Raw genomic sequence first — 20,146 nt, 5'->3', positions numbered from 1 at the left:
CATGAAGGAACAGCTTCTCTCTCCTGGGCTGACCTTATGGCTGGTATCTTCTCTCTCTTTTCCATCGTTCCCCTGTTCTCGGAGCCTCTGCTGCCACCCCCGGGCCTGGCCCAGCTCTCTGGGGCCACGGCAGCTGCTGAGACCCGATCTCACCTTCAAATCCACGGTCACAAAAAGGGCCATTGAACTTCTGGCCCTGCTCCTCATCCGTCTTCCTGAGTAACCGAGCACATCGGTTTCAGCAGCACGATTTTTGTCCGCATCAGACCTCAACCTGGAAACCACGCTGCTCACCGATCTAAGGAAAACTGGCAATCCCCCCACGGGTGTGAAACTACATCAGTAGGATTCATCACACGTCCTGACTTCTGAAAAGACCAACGTGAGAAATGAGGCCACAAGTTCAAAGAGAAATAAATGCTGTACACAGCACAAGAGTTTACTGGGGTTTCACAGTGACTCTTCCAGAAGAGGGTAAAAGGCCCACGGACAGCCAACCCCAAGCGTCCGCCTGGAGCCCAGGTGTTTGGCGCGTGTGCGTTTACAGCACCGTGTAGCCGAGGGGGGCGTGTGCACGGCCCTGCCTGGACATGCCTCCGGCGGGCACCTGTGTGTAGAAAGCTGCGCTCGCCTGACGGTGTGTCCGGGAGGGCACAGGAGGCGGGAGGGGTCTCCCCTGGAGACAGTCAGTGCCGACTTCGATTATTTTGCATAGATTCAGACTCGTAGACTTTTTAGGAGGTAGAATTCCCATAACATAAAATTCCCCATTTTCAGGCGCGTGCTTCGGCCGTTTTAAGTTTTCACTGTGCCGTCCAGCCATCACCACTACCCCATTCCAGAATATTTCCATCACCCCAAAAAGGAACTCTGTACCAATCATCCCCTCCCCCAGCCCCTGGAAACCACGAATCCACTTTCTGTCCCCCTGGATTTGCCTGTTCTGGACGCTTCGCGTAACTGGGGCCGTGCAGTGTGGGGCCTTTCGTGTCGGCTTTCTTCACTCGGCATGTTTTCCAGATTCATCCACGTGGTACCCCATGTGCAGGTGTTTCATTCCTTGTTTTAACTGAATAATTTCCATTATTGGGAGAGACCGTGTTTTGTTTCCGTCTTCATCAGCCGACGGGCAGGTGGCTTGTTTCCACCTGGGGACCGTTGTGCCAGTGCCGGTGTGAGCGTTCATGTACAGGTCTACGTGGACGTGTTTTCAGTTCTCCCGCCCACACACCTGCGAGTGGAGGTGCTGTGTCATACGGCAAGTCTGGGTCGGATTGTTGAGGACCTGCCACGCTGCCTCCACGGCGGCTGCACCATCTCACGCCCCACCAGCCCTGCACGAGGTCAGCGTAGCTCCTGTAGAGCACAGCTCATTTTTTTAGGTTAGGTGTTTTTGTAAATGCTCATTGAAACTATTTGTGTTGTATTCTTTTCCAGTAGTTGTTTTTTGACACTATTTTTATTATTAATAATTATTGACACTGATTTTTTTTAAATAACGTGTTTAAGTAGTGATAAGCAGAAAAAAATATTACAATGTTCAGATTTCTCTTTGGGGATGTAGATGAAAAGATGCTCATTCACCAGCAGTGAGTTGATAGAAACCTAGAGTGCATGAATGACTGTCAGGTTACAATCCACTCACTCACTCACTCATTCAGCCTCCCCTCGGGGTTGATTTGGCAGAGTTGGTCCCTCCAGTGAGAGCATCTGGAGAATGAAGGAAATTAGGAATATTTTGATTTCGCTCCCAAGTCACTGATAAGCTAGTTATGGAAGTAACACATGTGCCACCAGGAAGGAGCTGCAGATAGAAGATGCAGTAAGAAGTAGGTAGAGGTGCTGGCAGAACGGACTCTGGGCCCAGAAGCAGTTCTGTGCTTGGGGAGCTGGTCGCAGGATGTTTGGAGGGTTAGGAGAACGGGAAGGCAGCTGGGTGCTCAGATGCAGTGAGAACTGCTGTTCAAGCAGAGTTAAGTTGTTGTCATGTTCTCAGGCCTTCTTGGAGCTGTTCAGTCCATTCCTCCGCCCGCAGGGACGCAGTGTGGAGTGTTTTACAGACGTGTCGGGCCTCACCGGCGCTCTGGACACGGGGGTGGGAGTGGGTCCATTCCTCCGCCCGCAGGGACGCGGTGTGGAGTGTCTTACAGACGTGTCGGGCCTCACAGGCGCTCTGGACACGGGGGTGGGAGTGGGTGCACAGAAGTGCATCCCTCGGATTCCATGTCAGCTTCACGTGCTTCTTTCCTCAGGAGTGAGGAAGCGGGAAGCATTGCCTACTTGTTACGACTGGTCCTGCTGCCGGGCTGGCCTCAGTGTTTCTCTCCCCTCCCCAAGCACCCAGGTGGCCTGTAACAGGCCCTGGATTTTGCTCAGGGGTCTGTAAGGGTCTCCTTTCCTGTATTTCCCAGATGCTTCTGACTCTCACAGCAGGGAACTTGCACAGTCAGGGTGCCACGTGTGTCGCAGCACCCCGGAGCGAGTGGACGGAAAAGCTGCCCACGCTCATATTCTGGCCAGAAGGCATTCGGGTGGGGTCTTAAGGACGTAGAAGAACACAGCCTCCCTCCTGAAGCTGTTCGCTGACATTGGAGGTGGCCTGGAAGCGTCAGTGTGAAGACCCATGAATTTATCTGATTTTGTCGAGCGGTTTAAAGCTCTGGCTGTCCTGTCTCGTGTTTAAAGGGAAATTAGGTTGATGGAGCGCCTGCTTTACCTGAACTCTGCCAGCTGCTTTGAAGGTGCGCGCATAAACGCATTCACGACTTTTCAAGGGGAAAAGTGAGATCACAGAAGTAACTTGCACGATATCCCACTACTTTTCCTCATCTGTGAACTGGTGAAAATAATGAATAACAATCACACCTGAAGCTTGTGTGTCGAAGTAGTAACTACAACAACATCGCGAGGCTTTCAACTCTGTCCTCAGTGACACGGGTGCTGGTGACACGTGTGTGACCCGTGCTCGTCCTGCTCCGCGTGCGGGGAGATGCTGGTGCCTGCAGACCCTCAGACCTGACGTGGAGGTTGGGCAGGACAGGACAAGGAGGGCCCGGGGTCCCTGCTGTGAACCCCCCTTGGCCCCAGCCAGTTACCGTCATCTGGGAACTTTACGCCGGTAAAGTTTTTTGTCATTTTCCAAGAAAGTAAGAAATCTGGATTTTTAATGCAATGCCTTGGCTTTGATCAGACAAAACCAATTTGCAGGTCTGACTCAGCTTCACCTGCCAGTTTGGAACCTCTGCCTAATGTGATTTATCCCCTGAGTAGTTGGCTTTTGAAGGCTAACGCTGGCTTTGAAAATTTTCAAGCTAAAAGAAAATGAAGGACCCGTGTATCAGGCTGGCACCCGCTTCGGCCGGGGCACCCCTGACCCTACACAGCCCGTCGGGGTCCTTCCCGTCGCCCATTTTGATAACGGGAGATGCGGGGTCACTGGCTTCTCCCTGAAATTGCCGACTGAGTCAGGAGGGCAGTGGGTGAACCTGCCCATGGCGGCACCTGGGGCCCAGGGCCGCCGAGTCGGTCTTGCTGGTGCGTCGTGGTCGGGAGGAGGGCTCTCTACTCGGGGAGGGGGCGCGGAGCTCCTTCTGCCCACGGCGCTGGCGCCCGTCTGGGGTCCCGCGAGGGGTCCTGGGCACGTGGTCAGGGCCGATGTGCGCTGAGGGCCCGCTGCCACGCCTGCTGTCCACCTGGGGTGCTGGTCTTTCGGGGGAGGCTTGGGGGCAGCTGGAGCTGCCCCACCTCACATGGCACATCCGGGGCCGCGGTGGAGGGGAGGGAGGGGGCTGAGCGGTGGTGGAAGGGTGGGGACAGGACCCGCCTGGTGCTGGAGCGACGGGACGGAGATCCCTTTCCATCCCTGTACGTCCTGAAAAGAGGACTGTGCTTGGGAAGGGCCCTGACTTGCCCGAGACAGACACTTGACTTGGACCCTCTGTTCATCCAGCACCCGTGTTCCAGGCCCAGCGGCGGCTCCCTGCTCCCTCCCCAGTCCAGAGCTGCTTCCTCTTTTTATAAATATCACTTTCTTCAAACTTACCCGATTGGTCTTCCTATTTTTCACTAAAGCAACTTGCAGTGCAAAGATAATCAGAAAATGTCAAACAAATAAATAATTTAAAAATTAACATTGGAAAGTCAAGAATAAGTGTTGGGAAATTAGCCTCGTTATCTTAGTGGTGGGGAGTGCAGGTTCATGGAGCCCCGGGGGCCGGGGGACCGGCTTGCACCGGCCGCTGTCTCTCTGCACCCGGACCTGGTGCAGCCCCGGCGAGAAGCCGGTCCTGCCCTCCTTCTGGCAGGCGTTTTGCGGGGTGCAGACGGGGCGTCCACACGGTGGGCGGGCGGCGAGGGGCCAGCGCTGGCTGCACAGCCCGTACCAGCAGCTGCTTCCCCCGGGGGCTTGTCTGGGGACCTCCCCAGGTGACCCCCGTGGGTGGACCCGCAGGGAACGCGCTGTGACTCTTCCGGTGGCTCCACCTGCAGTGAGTCTCTGTTTCGTTGGCAGGGTCCCCAGGACCGTCCAGCGAGCCCGGCAGCGGGACCTCGTCACCCCTCTTTGACAGCGGTTTGCATCTGAACGGAAACTCCAGCAACACGGTAAGCTCGCTCCTCCTCACCTTGGATTTAACTGGAAGCTCCCCTGGCAGATTTAGAAAAAGCCCTCGCTGCCCGTTTCAGAGGGAGATGCACACGTGGGTGTAGGATGTGCTTGCGTGCGCGTTGCTCCCACGTGGACGCCTGGGCTTTCACCGTAGGGTCCTTTCAGCTCCTAACTCACAATATCTCATGAACAGGCCTGAGTACATAAGTTTGAGGTAGAATGCGGAGTCGTGGCTCCAATTTTCCTTGGAATCTGACGGTGGGAACTGCCGGGGTTTGTCCTCTGGAAGCTTCCTCCAGACTCACAGGAAAGGGGTTCATTCCCAAGCGAATGGAGTCACCTAGGACGCGTGATGCTGTGTATTTGCAGTGAGTTTCCATCATCCTCCAAATCTTCACCTTCCCGAGAAAACCAGAGCTGAGCAGAAAGGGAGGGCTGCAGGCGACCTGGGCTTGGACGGCCGCCCCCTCCCCCAGGGAGGCCTGGCCTGACCCCGAGCCCGGCTGGCTGGGCCCTGAGAAGAGCCAGCGTCCAGGGTGCGGGCTCATCAACCACTGAGCCGTTAGTGGATACGGATTAGAATCCTGTAAGTAGCTTGAAAAAATGTTTTCTTGGAAATCGTATCCACTCGCACCTTCCGGCCACCACCTACCTGACCGGCAGGCGGAGCCAGAGGAAATGATTCATGTTTGCAGAGTCTATTCTTAAAATACCATTCTTTTCCATTTTTAACCCTTTAATATAGTTCTTGATATTTAAAAATTGCGTTTAGGGTCTACATGAGTTATGAAGCAGGATAATAAAACAAATGTCCCTGAACTCAAGACTCAAATCGGTACTAGGAACATTGTCCCCAGCTTATACGGCTGCCTGTGTGTCATTCCCATATCCCATCTTCTGGCCTGCCCAAAATAAACAGCATCCTGAACCTTGAGTTTGTCACTGGCTTGATTAAAAAAAAAAAAAAGTTTATCCATATGTATAGATCCCTAAAATATACCATTTCATTTTGAGCCTTATAAAATGTTATTCTGTCATAGCCTTCTGGGATTTACATTTTTACCTGCTATTATGTTTTTGAGATCCACAAATGTTATGTATGTCCCTGGTTCTTTTTTGCTTGTTTGTTTTTTTCTGTATTATACTTAATTGTGTGAATATACTGCAGTTTATTTACTGATTATCAATCATCGCTAGACACTTGGCTTTTGTTTCTTGGTTTACTCTAGTCTGCTGTCACTGAAACCAGGGCTGCCATGAACATGCTTATAAATATCTCTTGGCTACAGACCCAGAGCTAGAATTTCTGGGCACAAATGATGCCAGTGTCTGATTTTCAAAGCAACGACAACTTATTTTCCCAGGCGGCTATCCCAGGTCACCGTCTCAGCAGCAGGGGGCATTCCAGGTGGCCATGGCTTCTCAGGGCTCCATGCTCTGGGTTCATTTTTCCAAGCACAGGGGTATTTGCTGGCTGCTCCCGGGTTGCCTGAGGAGGTCTGTTTGCCTCTCCTGCTTGCGGTTACTTTGCTTTCTCCCCTTCCGTGACGTGCGTCCATCACTTTCACCCCTTTACCTGTAAAGCTGTTTGTCTTTTCCTTCCTGATCCCTTGGGAAGCTCCATACACACTTAGGTTTAATATTTTGTTGAATTTGGGTCTCAAATCTCTGCTCACAATTTACAGCATGCGTTTTCGTTACAGTTACGCTACCTTTTGATAAATGGAAGTTAATCGGTGTAGACAAATGTGTCCATTTCTTTCTGGTAGAGGTTGTGGTTTTAGGATCTGGTTCAAGAAATCCTTTCTTATCCTAAGCTCATAAAGATGTTTCCTTGTGTTTCTTTCCTAAATATTTTTAAGCTTTGTTTTTCACTTTAGGTCTCCAAAGCATATGATACTTATTTTTGTAGAACATGTGAAAGGCTGGGACCCAGATTGATTTTCCTGGGTAACCGGTTGTGCTAACCCGTGTCCTCGGTCACTGTGATCACAGCGCATGTTTCCTGGTCTTGGGTTTATTGCTGAGACCTTGGTTGTTTTCTGATTGTCAATATCAATACCAGAACCACACTGCTTAGTTACTCTGTATTTATAATAAATTTTGTCACTGTAGGCTACGCTCTCTCACAACATCCTAAGTCTTTGTATTTTTTCCATTCTCTCTCACTTACCTTTTTCTTGTGGACTATATATAAGCCATGTTGAGTACAAGGAGTGACCACAAAGCTTTAGTCTTTGGAAGACTAGGATCTACAGTATCTCTGGATTGGAGAAGAAAATGGGCTCCACTCTGCAGTTTGTTTTATCAAAGGAAATGAGTTGGAACCTTCCTCAGACACAGAGGGTTTAGGCAGTTTTCGTTGGCTGCACTTTCAGACATGCTCACATCACTTTCCTTCTCCCAGGACCAGATGTGATGGAGCAAGAGGCAGAGTTTGCCAAGTTCAGAGCAGCTTTACAATCACAGGAGCGCTGGAGGCTGGGTTTCCCCTTCATGACTGTGTGCCCCTGACCCCCAACACATTTGTAACCCCTGCTTGTGGAGGGGGGAGCTGATAGAATGCGTTTTCACTCTGTCTGTGATTCCCAGAGCCATTCCACTGCTACCTTGTGTATTTGACAACTTCCCTGGGTTCTCATTTGAAACTAAATTATTAACTGCTCCCTCCCCAGATGCTACATCTGCTCAGTCTTCCCTACCCCCTATGAGAAGGAGTCTGCTCACGGCTTCACCCCCAGGCCCCACGTTCTCCTCCAGATGCAGGAACGGCTCACACAGCTTAAGATTCTAAGTTCATCACTCATACTGCACTGTTTTCGTGTCAGAAAACTTACTGAATATTTATAACAACAAAAAGTCTCATTCACATCAGTGTCACTCATCTCAATTGAGCGTGTATATTGTCAGGTCCTTCTCTCCCTCCGCCCCTGTTTCCACACTCCTGCATGTCCTGTTCTGGCTCCCTTGTTAGTTGGTTAGTGTTCATGTTTTCCTTCACAGAGGGAACATAGAGGGGTTATTCCTTGATTACCTGGTTGTCCAAAAATGTTTTCCTTTTTCCTGAGAGATAGCTGGTGCTTTCACCTGGTGTGCTTGGAATTTGGGTGCTGACCCGGTCCTTTGAGGGACTTCAGATGCCAATGTCTCTGCTTTACTTGTGGCAAATGCAAGGCTAAATTGTGTCTGACTAGTTTCCCTTTGTTGGAAAACTTTAGCAAAAATAAATAAGGAGCTGCAATTAAATAACAAAGAATTTATGACAGTAAATACATGATTTTCTGAGTTAAGAATTTCAAAAGATTAACTCAAACGATTAGGGTCATTACAGAGAATTGAATGACTCAAAAGTGTACAGGAACAATATATCAAACCAGAAACAAGATTTTACAGAAATTATAAGGAAACAGATACTAAACTTATAAATAGTAGTTGCAAAAGAAAAGCAGGGCTTCCCTGGTGGCACAGTGGTTGAGAATCTGCCTGCCAATGCAGGGGATACAGGTTCGAGCCCTGGTCTGGGAAGATCCCACATGCCGTGGAGCAACTGGGCCCGTGAGCCACAACTACTGAGCCTGTGCGTCTGGAGCCTGTGCTCCGCAACAAGAGAGGCCGTGATAGTGAGAGGCCCGTGCACCGCAATGAAGAGTGGCCCCTGCTCGCTGCAACTAGAGAAAGCCCTCGCACAGAAACAAAGACCCAACTCAGCCATAAATAAATAAATTAATTAATTAATTAAAAAAAAAAAAAAAAGAAAAGCAGATATAATAAGAAAAATAATTAAACAAACAAAATATATTTTAAAATATTAAACAAATAAACACATAAGTTAAACATTGAATTGAGTCTTCTAAATGGAAGGAGGGATGGTCTCCCAGGCAGAGATAACGAATGAGTGAATGATATTTAACTGTTTAATTAAAGTATAAGGCACATGCAGGGAAGTATACAACTTTGAAGAAACAGCTCAATAAATGTTATAGCACCCTGGTCAAAATATAGCACATCACCATAATTTCAAACTACCCTCTCCCTCAAAAAATTACTATTATTTTTACCTCAATTACTATAGATTAATTTTACCTGGGTTTGACTTTCATGTAGATGGGGTCGTACTCTTCTGTCTGACCTTGTTGCCAAGAGTCAATCTTAGAATCAACTAGTGAAAGCATAGATGACTTTGAACAATGACAATTTTATTAACAGCACATTTCTCAATAGTGACAATGGAAGCTAGATAACAGCCCAATAATATTTTCAAAATCATGGAGACAAGAAAAATAACTATTGGTCTATCTTTGTGTTCCTCACAAAACCATCCTTCCAAAACAAGGTAAAAATAAAGACTTGTTCATAGAAGAGAATCTGAAAGAGTATATCACTAACAGAATTTCTAAAGAACACATGTCAGGAAAAAGATAATGATCCCAGAAGGGCAGTTGGAGATTAAAGGAGGGAACTATGTATGTGAATCTAAACAAATGTTCTCTGCAGAAAGTAATAACATCACTTAAGTTAATGTCTAATATCTTAGGTTAAGATAAGAGAGCAAATACAGAATACTGAAAACAACATATGTGGTTCAGAGTGAGTGGACTGGATATAAAGCATTCTAAGTGCTACGGTTGTTAAGACACATCACGAATTAATAAAACACCAGTAAAAGTAAAACATCAAATGAAAAAAAGCAAATCAATAACAAAAAAATCCTTAACTAAAATGCATTAAGAAAAAAAGAATAGAAAAATAAAACAATGAAAGAGCCAAACTTAAGGAGGTAGATATGAGTACAGACATAGCAGTAATAAAATCAATATACATAGACTGAATTTACTAGTTATAGTTAAGAACCACAGATTTACTTCAATCTTTAAAATGATTCAAGTCCTGTCAAGCATCTTTTCTGACCACAATGGTATGAAACTAGAAATCAATTACAAGAAGAAAACTGAAAAATCCACAAATATGTGAAGATTAAACAGCATGCTACTGAACAACCAGTGGGTCAAAGTAGAAGTCTCAATATCTTGAGACAAATGAAGATGGAAATACAGCATACCAAAATTTATGGGAAGCAGCCAAAGCAATTCTAAGAGGGATGTTCATAGTGATAAATGCATATGTTAAGAAATAAGAAAGAACTCTTATAAATAACCTAAAATTATAAATCAAGTAATTAGAAAAAGAAGAACAAACTAATCCCAAAGTTAGTAGAAGGAAGTAAGTAACAAAGGTCAGAATGGAAATAAGTGCAATAGAGACTAAACAGACAATGGAAAACATCAGTGAAACTAAGAGCTGGGGTTTTTTTTGAAAAGATAAACAAAATAGACAAAGCTTTAGCTAGACTTACCAAGAAAAAAAGGCAGCACTCAAATAAATAAAAGTAGAAATGAAAGAAGAGACATTGCAACTGATACACAAATACAAAAAATCATAAGAGACTTCTCTGAACAATACTATGCTAACAAATTAGACAACTTAGAAGAAATGGATAAATTCTTACAACATAAAATCTAAAAAGACTGAATCATGAAGAAATACAAAGTCTGAACAGACCCATTACTAGTAAGGTGATTGAATCAGTAATCAAAAATCTCTCAGCAAACAAAAGTCCAGGACCAGATTGCTTCACTGGTGAATTCTACCAAACATTTAAAGAAGAATTAATACCAGTCCTTCTGAAACTCTTCCAAAAAATTGAAGAGGAGGGAAGAATTCCAAACATATTTTACAAGGCAAGCATTACCCTGATACCAAAACCAGACAAATATGCCACAAAGAGAAAGTTACAGGCCAATATCCCTGATAAACATAGATACAAAGATTCTCAACAAAATATTAGGAAACCCAATTCAACAATATATTAAAAGGATCTTATGCTATAATCAAGTGAGACTTACTCTGAGAATGCAAGGATGGTTCAGTATCTCCAAATCAATCAACATGATGTACCACATTAACAAAATAAAGGATTAAATCATATGAGTATCTTAATACAATAGATGCAGAAAAATCATGAGACAAAATTCAAAATCTTTTCATGATCAAAAAAAACACTCAGCGGGACTTCCCTGGTGGCACAGTGGTTAAGAATCCGCCTGCCAATGCAGGGGACACGGGTTTGAGCCCTGGTCCGGGAAGATCCCACATGCCGCGGAGCAACTAAGCCCGTGCGCCACAATTACTGAGCCTGTGCTCTAGAGCCCATGTGCCACAACTACGGAGCCCATGTGCCACAACTACTGAAGCCTGTGCTTCTAGAGCCTGTGCTCCACAACAAGAGAAGCCACAGCAATGAGAAATCTGCGCACCATAACGAAGAGTAGCCCCCGCTCGCCGCAACCAGAGAAAGCCTGTACGTAGTAACAAAGACCCAACGCAGCCCCCCAAAAAATTAATTAATTAATTAATTATTAAAAAACTCAGCAAATTGTATATAGAGGGAACATACCTCAATATAATAAAGGCCATAAATGACAACTGCACAGCTAACATTGTACTCAATGGTGAAAAGCTTAAGGCTTTTCCTCTAAGGTCAGGAACAAGAAAAGGCTGCCCACTCTCACCTCTCCTATTCAACATAGTACTAGAAGTCCTAGCCAGAACAATTAGGCAAGAAAAGGAAATGAAAGACATCCAAAGTGGAAAGAAAGAAGTAAAATTGTCTTTATTTGCAGATGACCTGGTACTATATTAAGAAAACCTTAACGACTCCACTAAAGAACTCTTGAGTTCTAATAAACAAATTCAGTTAATTTGCAGGATGTAAAATCTATTACAAAAATCAGTTGTATTTCTATACACAATAATGAACTATCAGAAAGAGAAACTATGAAAATAATCCAATTTATAATTGCATAAAAAAGAAAAAAATACCTTGGAATAAATTTAACCAAGGACATGAATGATCTGTACCCTGAAAAATTTTAGACATTAATGAAGGAAATTGAAGAAGACACAAATAAATGGAAAGATATTCCATGCTCATGGATTGGAAGAATAAACCTATTGTTAAAATGTCCATACTAACCAAAGCAATCTACAGATTCGTGGGATACCTATCAAAATTCCAATGGCATTTTTTCACAAAAAAACAGAACAAGCAATCCTAAAATGTATACGCAACTACAAATGATCAAAAATACCTAGAACAATCTTGAGAAAGAGAAACAAAGCTGGAGGCATCACACTTCCTGATTTCATACTAAATTTCGAAGATATAATAATCAAAACAGTATGGTATTGGCATAAAAAAGGCACATAGATCAATGGAACAGAATAGAGAACCAAGAAATAAACTCACACTTATATGGGCAATTAATTTATGACAAAGGAGTCAGGAACATACAATGGGGAAAAGGATAGTCTCATAAACGAAAGGTGTTGGGAAAACTTGATGGCCACATGCAAAAGAATGAAACTAGGCCTCTGTCTTACACCACTGACAGAAATTAACTCAAAATGAATGAAAGACTTGAATGTAAGACCTGAAACCATAAAACTCCTAGAAGAAAACATAAATGGTAAGCTCCTTGACATTGGTCTTGGCAATGATTTTTTAAAAATTTAACCCCAAAACAAAGGCAACAAAAGCAGAAATAAACAAGTGGGGCTACGTCAAACTAAAGAGCCTCTGCACAATGAAGGAAATCATCAACATAATGAAAATGGAGAAAATATGTGGAAATCATGTACTTTATCAGAAGTTAATATCCAAAATATTTAGAAAGAATACATACTACTCAGTAGCAAAAAGCAAACGATTTAAATCAAAATTGGGCAGAGGGACTGAATAGATATTTCTCCAGAGAAGGCATACAGATGACCAATAGGTATATGAAAAGATGCTCAATATCACTAATCATCAGGGAAATGTAAATCAAAGGCACAATGAGATACCACCGCACACCTGTCAGAATGGCTATTATCAAAATGACAAGAAGTAACAAGTGTCATCTGGGGGGCTGGGAGCAGATGGCAGTGTCTCCGCGGGGTCTCAGGTTTCTGCAACATTTGTGATTTCCCCTGCATCACTCATCTAATCCCATGGGGTGGTGTTTGGGCAACTGTTTGTGTTCCAGCTGAGGGCAGTTTTGCTGCGGAAAGATTTGCTAGCAGTTCTTAGTGCATTTGGATTTCCTCTTGTGTATGCCTTACTTTTGTATTCTTTTTCTTAAAGAATCCCCCCTTCACATTCTATCGTCTTTGGGCTTTATGAAAACTGCATCGGCTCCAGAGTTCAGGGTACCGGTCACGGGGGGGATGGGGGCCAGCCGTGCCCACGGGGGAAGTCAGGAGGACGCAGAGGGCTGCAGCAGCGATGCTCTAATTTGTGAGTCCCCTGGGAGCTTCCGGGGGCTTCGTTTTAGTTTTATGTTTCATAACTTCCTCTATGATTTGTGTACATAAGAATATATGTATTACACTCTGTATATATCAAATACAACAAAAATTTCAATGTAGCAGATTGAAGGAGAAAAGCTGCTAGAAAGACATTTAAATAAATAATGTGGAATCATCTTAAAACTTGAGAAGGGTTATTTGGAGGAAGGCAGTGAATAGCTACCTTACCTCCAAGGAATTTAGGCAAAAACACAATAGTTATATACAAACAGTAGGTCTGTTGCAGACCACGAATGGGCCGGCGAGGCAGAAGGGCTTGTCTCCCAGAAGGTTCTGAGTCAGAACTGGTGGCCGGTGGGTAGAGGTTCAGCAAAGTTCAAGCGAAGATGACTCCACTGGTCCTGACCTGCGGGCTCTGCAGGGGGCGTTGCAAAGTGGTCCCCACAAAGCTGGCCTTGTGGTTGTGTTTTCTGTGGGGATGACTGACCAGGCCTGACGGAGCACAGCGCAGCAGCGTTTCTGGAAGGCGTCTGGCAGCAGGTGATAACACCGCTGTGGTTCCTCACGCCTCAGACGTAGCAGTTCCACACCCAGGAATGTATGACAAGCTGTGTTTTAGAGCACATTCAATGTGTGCTTAAGAAAAAGTGATTTCAATCTGGCTTCTCAATAATGGGGAAATAATTAGTTATATGGGGATAGATTCATGTGATGAGATTTTTCAGTGTTTTAAAATGAATTTTACCAAGATTGTTTACTGACTGGAAAACACATCAGGTTAACTTTCAAAAGTGTATATAGTGAGGAACACAATAATTTACAAAGGCATTGGAAAATAAATGATATATGCCAAATGCTAAAGTGGATTATCCATAGAAGGAAAGAATGTGGGTCACCTGAATTTTCTTCCTTATATGTATAGATCTATTTACTAATAATAGTATTAACAACAACAATTTACATAGTAGTTATTACATAGCAGGAATCTTTCTAAATATTATGTATCTGTCATGATTACCTTCTTTGTATGGGAGAAGGTAAAACTCTGAGGCACAAGAATTTAACTCATTTACCAACGGAACACAGCTAGTGCATGCTAGCACATGGGAGGGAAACACAGCTAGTACATGCTCGTGCACACCAAGGGAGCACACCAACAGAACACATCTAGTGATGCTAGTGCATACCAAGGGAACACAGCTAGTGCATGCTAGTGCACACCAAGGGAACACAGCTAGTGCATGCTAGTGCACACCAACAGAACACAGCTAGTACATGCTAGTGCATACCAAGGAAACAGCTGGTACATACTCAAGTCAGAATTTGAACTCCATGATGTGGTCCTGGAGCCCTGCCCAAACCTGATGGAACAGTTCAAGTAACTATTTTTGAAATGGATCTGTTTTTCTTCCATTATCAATTCACAAAATGTTGATTTTTTCCTCTTGTAACTCAGAAGTAATTTTTCTCTCATATAATTTCTGTGCCATCTTTTTCACACGAACCAAGTCTGTTCCTAATAATCTTGATACAGGAAATGATGCACCTTTCCTTGCATTGGTGCCTCAGCTCTGCAGGTCGTAGGATTACATTAGGGCATCGTTCCACCTCTGAAGCCCCCCAGTCCTGTTTAATAATATCATGTTTTTCTAAAAATAGTATTTGCACAGTCCTCTTACTTGCATCATGTGCATCAGCATTTTATTGACCTGTATCTTAAATAGATTCTGGTAGCTGTAAATCTTCACTTGGCTTCCAAATTGGCCTGATTTACCACCACTCAGTGAAGAGTTTAAGAATCAGGCCCTGTTTTTACTCCATCATTCGTGTTTCATAAGATATTTTTAATCTTATCATCATAATAATGATTTCAATTTGAAGAATATAACAATAACCTGTTGTCAGATACATTCATTTACTTTTAAATTTTTGTATTGCTGTAATATTTAAAAATTTATACGACTTAAATACTTTAGATACTTGTCTTCACAAAATTAATGAATTAATTTCATTAAAATAACAAGCCAAGCATTTCCACTCAAAATATGTCAAATTCAAATAGAAAAATTATTTACATATTTTTATGGCATGCTGAGACCATATAGTACAGCACCGCTGTTTCATTCCTGAGATATATATCTTAAATTTGCTGCAGAAAAATATTTTAGAATGAACCTTCTCTCTCAATAATAATTAATATTTGATGGTTAATTGAGCCTTTAAGAGCTGCCCTTTGGAGAGAAAACAAAAATTATTTTAGCAAGAAACACACGATTAAAAGTTGACAGATATGACACTTCGGTAGAATATGTGAACATAGTTTGTGCAAAGCTGCCTGTGTTTTCTTTAATTACTTTCCTGAGATGCACTTGTCATTGGTCCCTGTAACCTTGGTGACCTGTTCATAGGTCGCCTCACAAAAGACCCACAGCACACCTGCTGAGCTGGGTTTCCCGTGGTGTCTTGTCTGTGTGCACCTGCTCTGTCCAGGGCTTCATGCAGGACAGTCCGACTGTCCAGGAAGGGCCGGGCCCCTGACAGATTCAGGTGCAGCTTGACAGGAGGCATTTTCAAAGAAAATTGGAACTGGAAATGCTGTAAAAGCTGAAGCTCTGTTACAAAAATATTTTAGTTCTGGGTCTATTTTAAAAAGAATTGGGGGGACTTCCCTGGTGGTCCAGTGGCTAAGACTCTGGGCTCCCAATGCAGGGGGCCCGGGTTTGATCCCTGGTCAGGGAACGAGATCCCACGTGCTGCAACTAAGACCCGGCGCAGCCAAATAAATAAATAAATAAATATTTTTTAAAAAAACAGTTATTCCCCAAAAAATAAAATAAAATAAAATAAATAAAAAGAACTGGGAAGAAGAGGATTCCTCCCAAGCCTCCACAGGGCCCAAGGCACTTGTTTCCCGTCCCCGAGGGAAATTACCACCATCGGGAGGTGACCGGTGAGAAGCGAACACAGAAGGAGTTCAGGGCTGACGCCCAACAAAGCGTATTAAGGCTGCTTTATCGGGGCCACGGCCCAGCTGCCACCAGCCTCATGGCTTCCGTGGGACAGAGTGAGATTGTGGCACTTTCTCCTTAAGGAGCTTTGTGGTCTCCTTGGTGGTCCCCCCCCAAAGCTCTTCCCTGATACGAAGTTCCCCCACTTGCTGGGCCCGAGGCACTCTCGCTCTGCTGCCCCCGCAGCTGTCGCCCTTAGGCCTCTGGTCTCAGTGGATCATCCGCCAGGCTGTTCCGGATGCTGGGGACACGGCTGGCCTGTCCCAGCGCCCCAGGGCCCAGCTCACGGGAGGAGGGAGCAGGACCAGCGCTCCCCGGGACCCTCCCTCCCCAACGCCCCACCGGTGGTCCTCAGGTGACGCCTCTGGCCACCAGTGTGGACGGCCAGCTTGGGTCCGGCCGCGGCCCGGGTCACCTGGCCCTCTCCGGGCGCCCCCAGCATCAGCCGGCACCACCTGCACATCCAGTTAGCGACACTGCAGGCAGCCCAGGCTCCCGGCCCGAGTCCCTGTGGGACAGTCTGCTTATGAGGGTTCCTCCTTGGAGATTTTCAGTAAGAATCCCTGTGTCCTCATGTGTGAAAGACTGTTTCCCCAGCAGAGTGAGAGACTGGCCGGGGAGATGGATTCGTAGCCCCTGGGACGCTTGGGAAGGACACCCTGTGCTGGCCGCTTGGCCTGCGTGGACCCTGGGTTCTGCGCAGCCGGGCGGCTCCCCAGGAAAGGCCAGGGTGTGTCCCTGGTGCTGACCCTGAGAGCAGTGGCGTAGGGTGGCCGCCCAGGCGCAGTGGAGGGCCGTCCCTTCCTCACTGACTCCAGAGCCTCTTGGGAAGTGACGGGAAGAGAAACGAGGGCCGGGGGCGGGCAGGGAGCTGCTTCCCCAGGCCGGGGGCTCCTTCCCTGTCCTGCCTCACGCGTGACCCTGCAGCCCCTGGGAGCAGGCGGGGCCCCAGGGTTGGAAGGTGGGTCTCGTCCCTCTGATGTCACCAGTATCATCCCTCCACTCCCCACCTGCCTCAGAGATGGATGTTTCATTGTTTCAGTGATGGAAAGACAGAAACATGTAGGAGGCCTGTCAGGGTGATGCACTAGGTGTCTCTTCCTGCAGCGTTGCTTATCTCTCCTGAAAAAATGTCTTCGTAACAAAGTCACCTCCGGCACTGGGAGCTGTGAATACGTTGCCCCTCTGAGGGTCATCGGGAGAAACCTGAACATACGAGGTGAGCATCGTTCAGGATGTCAGAGGAAGTGACTGTTGACGTGGATCACTTACCCCACGCTGCATAAGAATAGAAGTCTTATCGTCTTCTCAAGCTTCTAGATATTTAACAAAAATGTAAAGGGAACACTCGCGTGGACGCCCTGCAACTCTGGCGTCTGTGACGTTAGAGAGAAGAGCTCAGGTTAGACCAAGTTCAACAGCCATGGGCGGTGAGTAACTCAGAACTAACTGCGCCTTGAGGATCCAGAGTTTTCTTCTTGGGCAAAATATTCCAAGTATGTCTCACCCAAGAGACATTTCTTGAGTGTGCAAATAGGACAGTTTTATTGGTAAATTTGCAGATTTAAATACAGAGAACTCAAAGCACAGAGTAGTGAATGCTCTCTAAATGAGTCCTTCCTCCAAGCCGGGCTCTGGGCGCGTGTGCCGATGGACGCCAGGCTGGACCTGCCGGAGGCCGGCCCGCCCGGGCCCCTAGGGCTCGAGCCGCACCAGGGTCTTTTCGGCAGAGATGGTCACGTTCTGACAGATGCTTTGGTCCCCTGTGATTTGGGTTCCGCGACAGCGCTTCAGGCCGTGGGACCGTCACACCCGTGAGGACCTGGCTCAGAAACGGTGACCGTCTCCGTGCAAACCAGGCATGAGTTTGTGGTGGAAGGAGGTCTTCTCTGCACGAAGCTCACCGGCTTCATCTCACGGACCTGCGGCACCTCCACTCCACGGCAAACACGGACATGGACCCAGGCCGTTCCCAGGAGACTGGCATGCGGATTTAAGACTGTTCAATCTGTGCTTCCGGGGAATGTATGCATTTTAAAACGCCTGAAAAATATTGCCCAATAAGTTATTTAATTTAGAAAATTATAAGAATTCTGGACTAAAAGTCAAATTCTGTAGGAATCCTGCGTCCCTTCACTGAGCCTGTTTTAACCCTCGTTGATTTTCACGTAAAAAGGGGCTAGAAACACTTTTACTGCCGCGTTACAGTGCTGTTGTATTAACTATTTGTTTGTTTTGTGTTCAAAGGCTAAGACCCCAGGCTGCACCTGGGACCAAGCCCCGCCGAGCCCCAAGTACCCTTCTTCCTGGGGCGGGGGCGGCCGGGGGGCTGCGGTCCTCGGGCCAAGCAGGGCTTTGGCGGAGTGCTGCTCGGGGACGGACAGGCTATGGGGCGGCAGCAGGTGGTTTAGAAGGTGAGGAGCGGGGCCTGGACCGTCACACACAGCAGAGATGAAAGCACGAGGAGGGTCATTTCTGGAGTAAAAACTACCACGGGGAAGTCATGACAGAGCGCTGAAGGAGAAATTACAGCAGAGACCCAGCGTGACCACCAACTCTTTCCCCGGAATGAGCGCGAGGCCCGCCGTATGCCAGCGTGATTACAGTTTTTAAAAATAAGAAATACAGAAGCATCGCCTGTGAATAGTGTTCCAAAGGGACCATCCTATTGCAGTCAAAATAATCTGTCACAGAAACGTTATGCTCTCATCTCAAATTAGATACTGACAGTAAAATTAATTATATAATTATAAAAAATTCTCCCCATAAAGAAAAACTGTTCTCTTAAGAATATGCTGGGAAACTCTGAGCTAACTGCTCAGTCTCTTGTGTCTGCCTTTCTGTCCTAAATCTCTGGATCCTGAAAACATAGTATTTCATGTTTTTTTGTTTTTGACAGGTCAGGTTTAAAATTCCAATCTAGTATCTGGGCCAACATCCAAAATGCAGTGTGACTGTTTCATATCCAATTTTAGGTCTTTCTAGTTGGGGGAAAAAATAATCTGTTTTCTCAGTTGATGTTGAATTCTTTTTTTTTTCAATTTTTTAAAAAGTATAGATTTGGTGCATCTTGTTTCCCCCCAAAAAAGAAGTGTTTATAAAAGTTTTATATAAATAATTTTGTTGTAATCAATTTCACTTTTAAAAGCGCTAACTTTATGATATATGGTCAATAATGTAGTAAGGCAGGGAGTGTTTTCAGAATGTGTCTGCTTGGGGGATGGTGACGGAGAGTAAATTTGGATGCATCTACCAAAGACAAGGTGGGGCTGCGTATCGATTTTGAGGTCACTCACCGCAGTTTCCGTAGTCGAGCTCCGATTCCCAGCTCACAGAATGAAGAGCCAAGTTCCGAGGCATTTACTCGGTGCGGACCCGCTTTCCCCCAGAGTTTCTGGTTTCTCAGTTCTGATATGAATACGTGGACGAGATTATTTTCGGAGCAGTTCCTGGTTCTCTCTGCTGCTGTGATCCCCTTTATCGATGTTACCACATCGGGAGGTGACTTCTGTTCCCCTGGCTCTTTTTCATCTAAAAGATACTAAAGGATCTTCTGGGGGTGGGGGGCCCTGATACAATTGCCTGGTCTAAATGGTAACGCCAGCTTCTTTAGTGCAGGAGATCCGGGGCCACAGGAGTAGGGGCAGAATTGCTCCAAGGCGAAGACGGCCTGGAAGGGTGCCCGCCTGTGAACAAGGCTGGTGGGGAGACGCCCACGTGGGGCAGCCTGATGCCAAGGGGCGGGAGCCAGACTGTCCTGCCGGACTCACTGCTTTCGAGCAAAGTCCGAGCAGGGGAAGGGGCCTCGGGCATGGGCGTCGCAGCGTCTGGGCGACGTGAGACCCATGGGGGAGGCAGGGTTCACGCTGAAGGGGCAGGCGTGGGGCACAGGACCAAGGACAGAGGGGGAACTGGAGGGCAGTGGGGGGCTCTGCCCGCTTGTCCCTAAGCAGGCGTCTGGGGCAGCCCCGGACTCCTTAGCCCCTGTTTCCTGTGAACTTGGGACCCTGCGTCCCCGTCGGTCCCTGAATCAGGCCTGGCGACTCAGAGCAGGCCTGCCACATCCTCTCGGTGTCCGCAGGGCACCGGGAGCTCGGGGGCGGCCCTGAGCAGACATCGTCAGCAGCTGTCGCAGCCCGATGGGAAGACCTAGGGCTCCAGGAGGCGTCCCCGCCGCACCCCAGGC

At 46.4% G+C, this 20,146-nt stretch overlaps 1 protein-coding gene across 19 annotated transcripts in view; it reads left to right on the top strand.

Annotated features, from left to right (window-relative positions):
- Positions 1 to 20,146, top strand: part of SNTG2 (syntrophin gamma 2) — a 221,886-nt gene that overhangs the window by 116,952 nt on the left and 84,788 nt on the right. For all 19 annotated transcript variants that reach the window (XR_014234716.1, XR_014234717.1, XR_014234718.1 and 16 more), the window contains one exon: positions 4,511 to 4,602. Coding sequence is in view for 11 of the 19 variants with exons in the window: in XM_082356518.1 (XP_082212644.1) it covers positions 4,511 to 4,602 (92 nt within the window). In the remaining 8 variants the exon portion in view is untranslated. The remainder of the gene's footprint in view (positions 1 to 4,510; positions 4,603 to 20,146) is intronic.

Source organism: Balaenoptera borealis, assembly GCF_965194805.1.
Source record: "Balaenoptera borealis genome assembly, chromosome: 15".
Taxonomy (NCBI): domain Eukaryota; kingdom Metazoa; phylum Chordata; class Mammalia; order Artiodactyla; family Balaenopteridae; genus Balaenoptera; species Balaenoptera borealis.
This window is presented reverse-complemented; position numbering and strand designations above follow the sequence as displayed.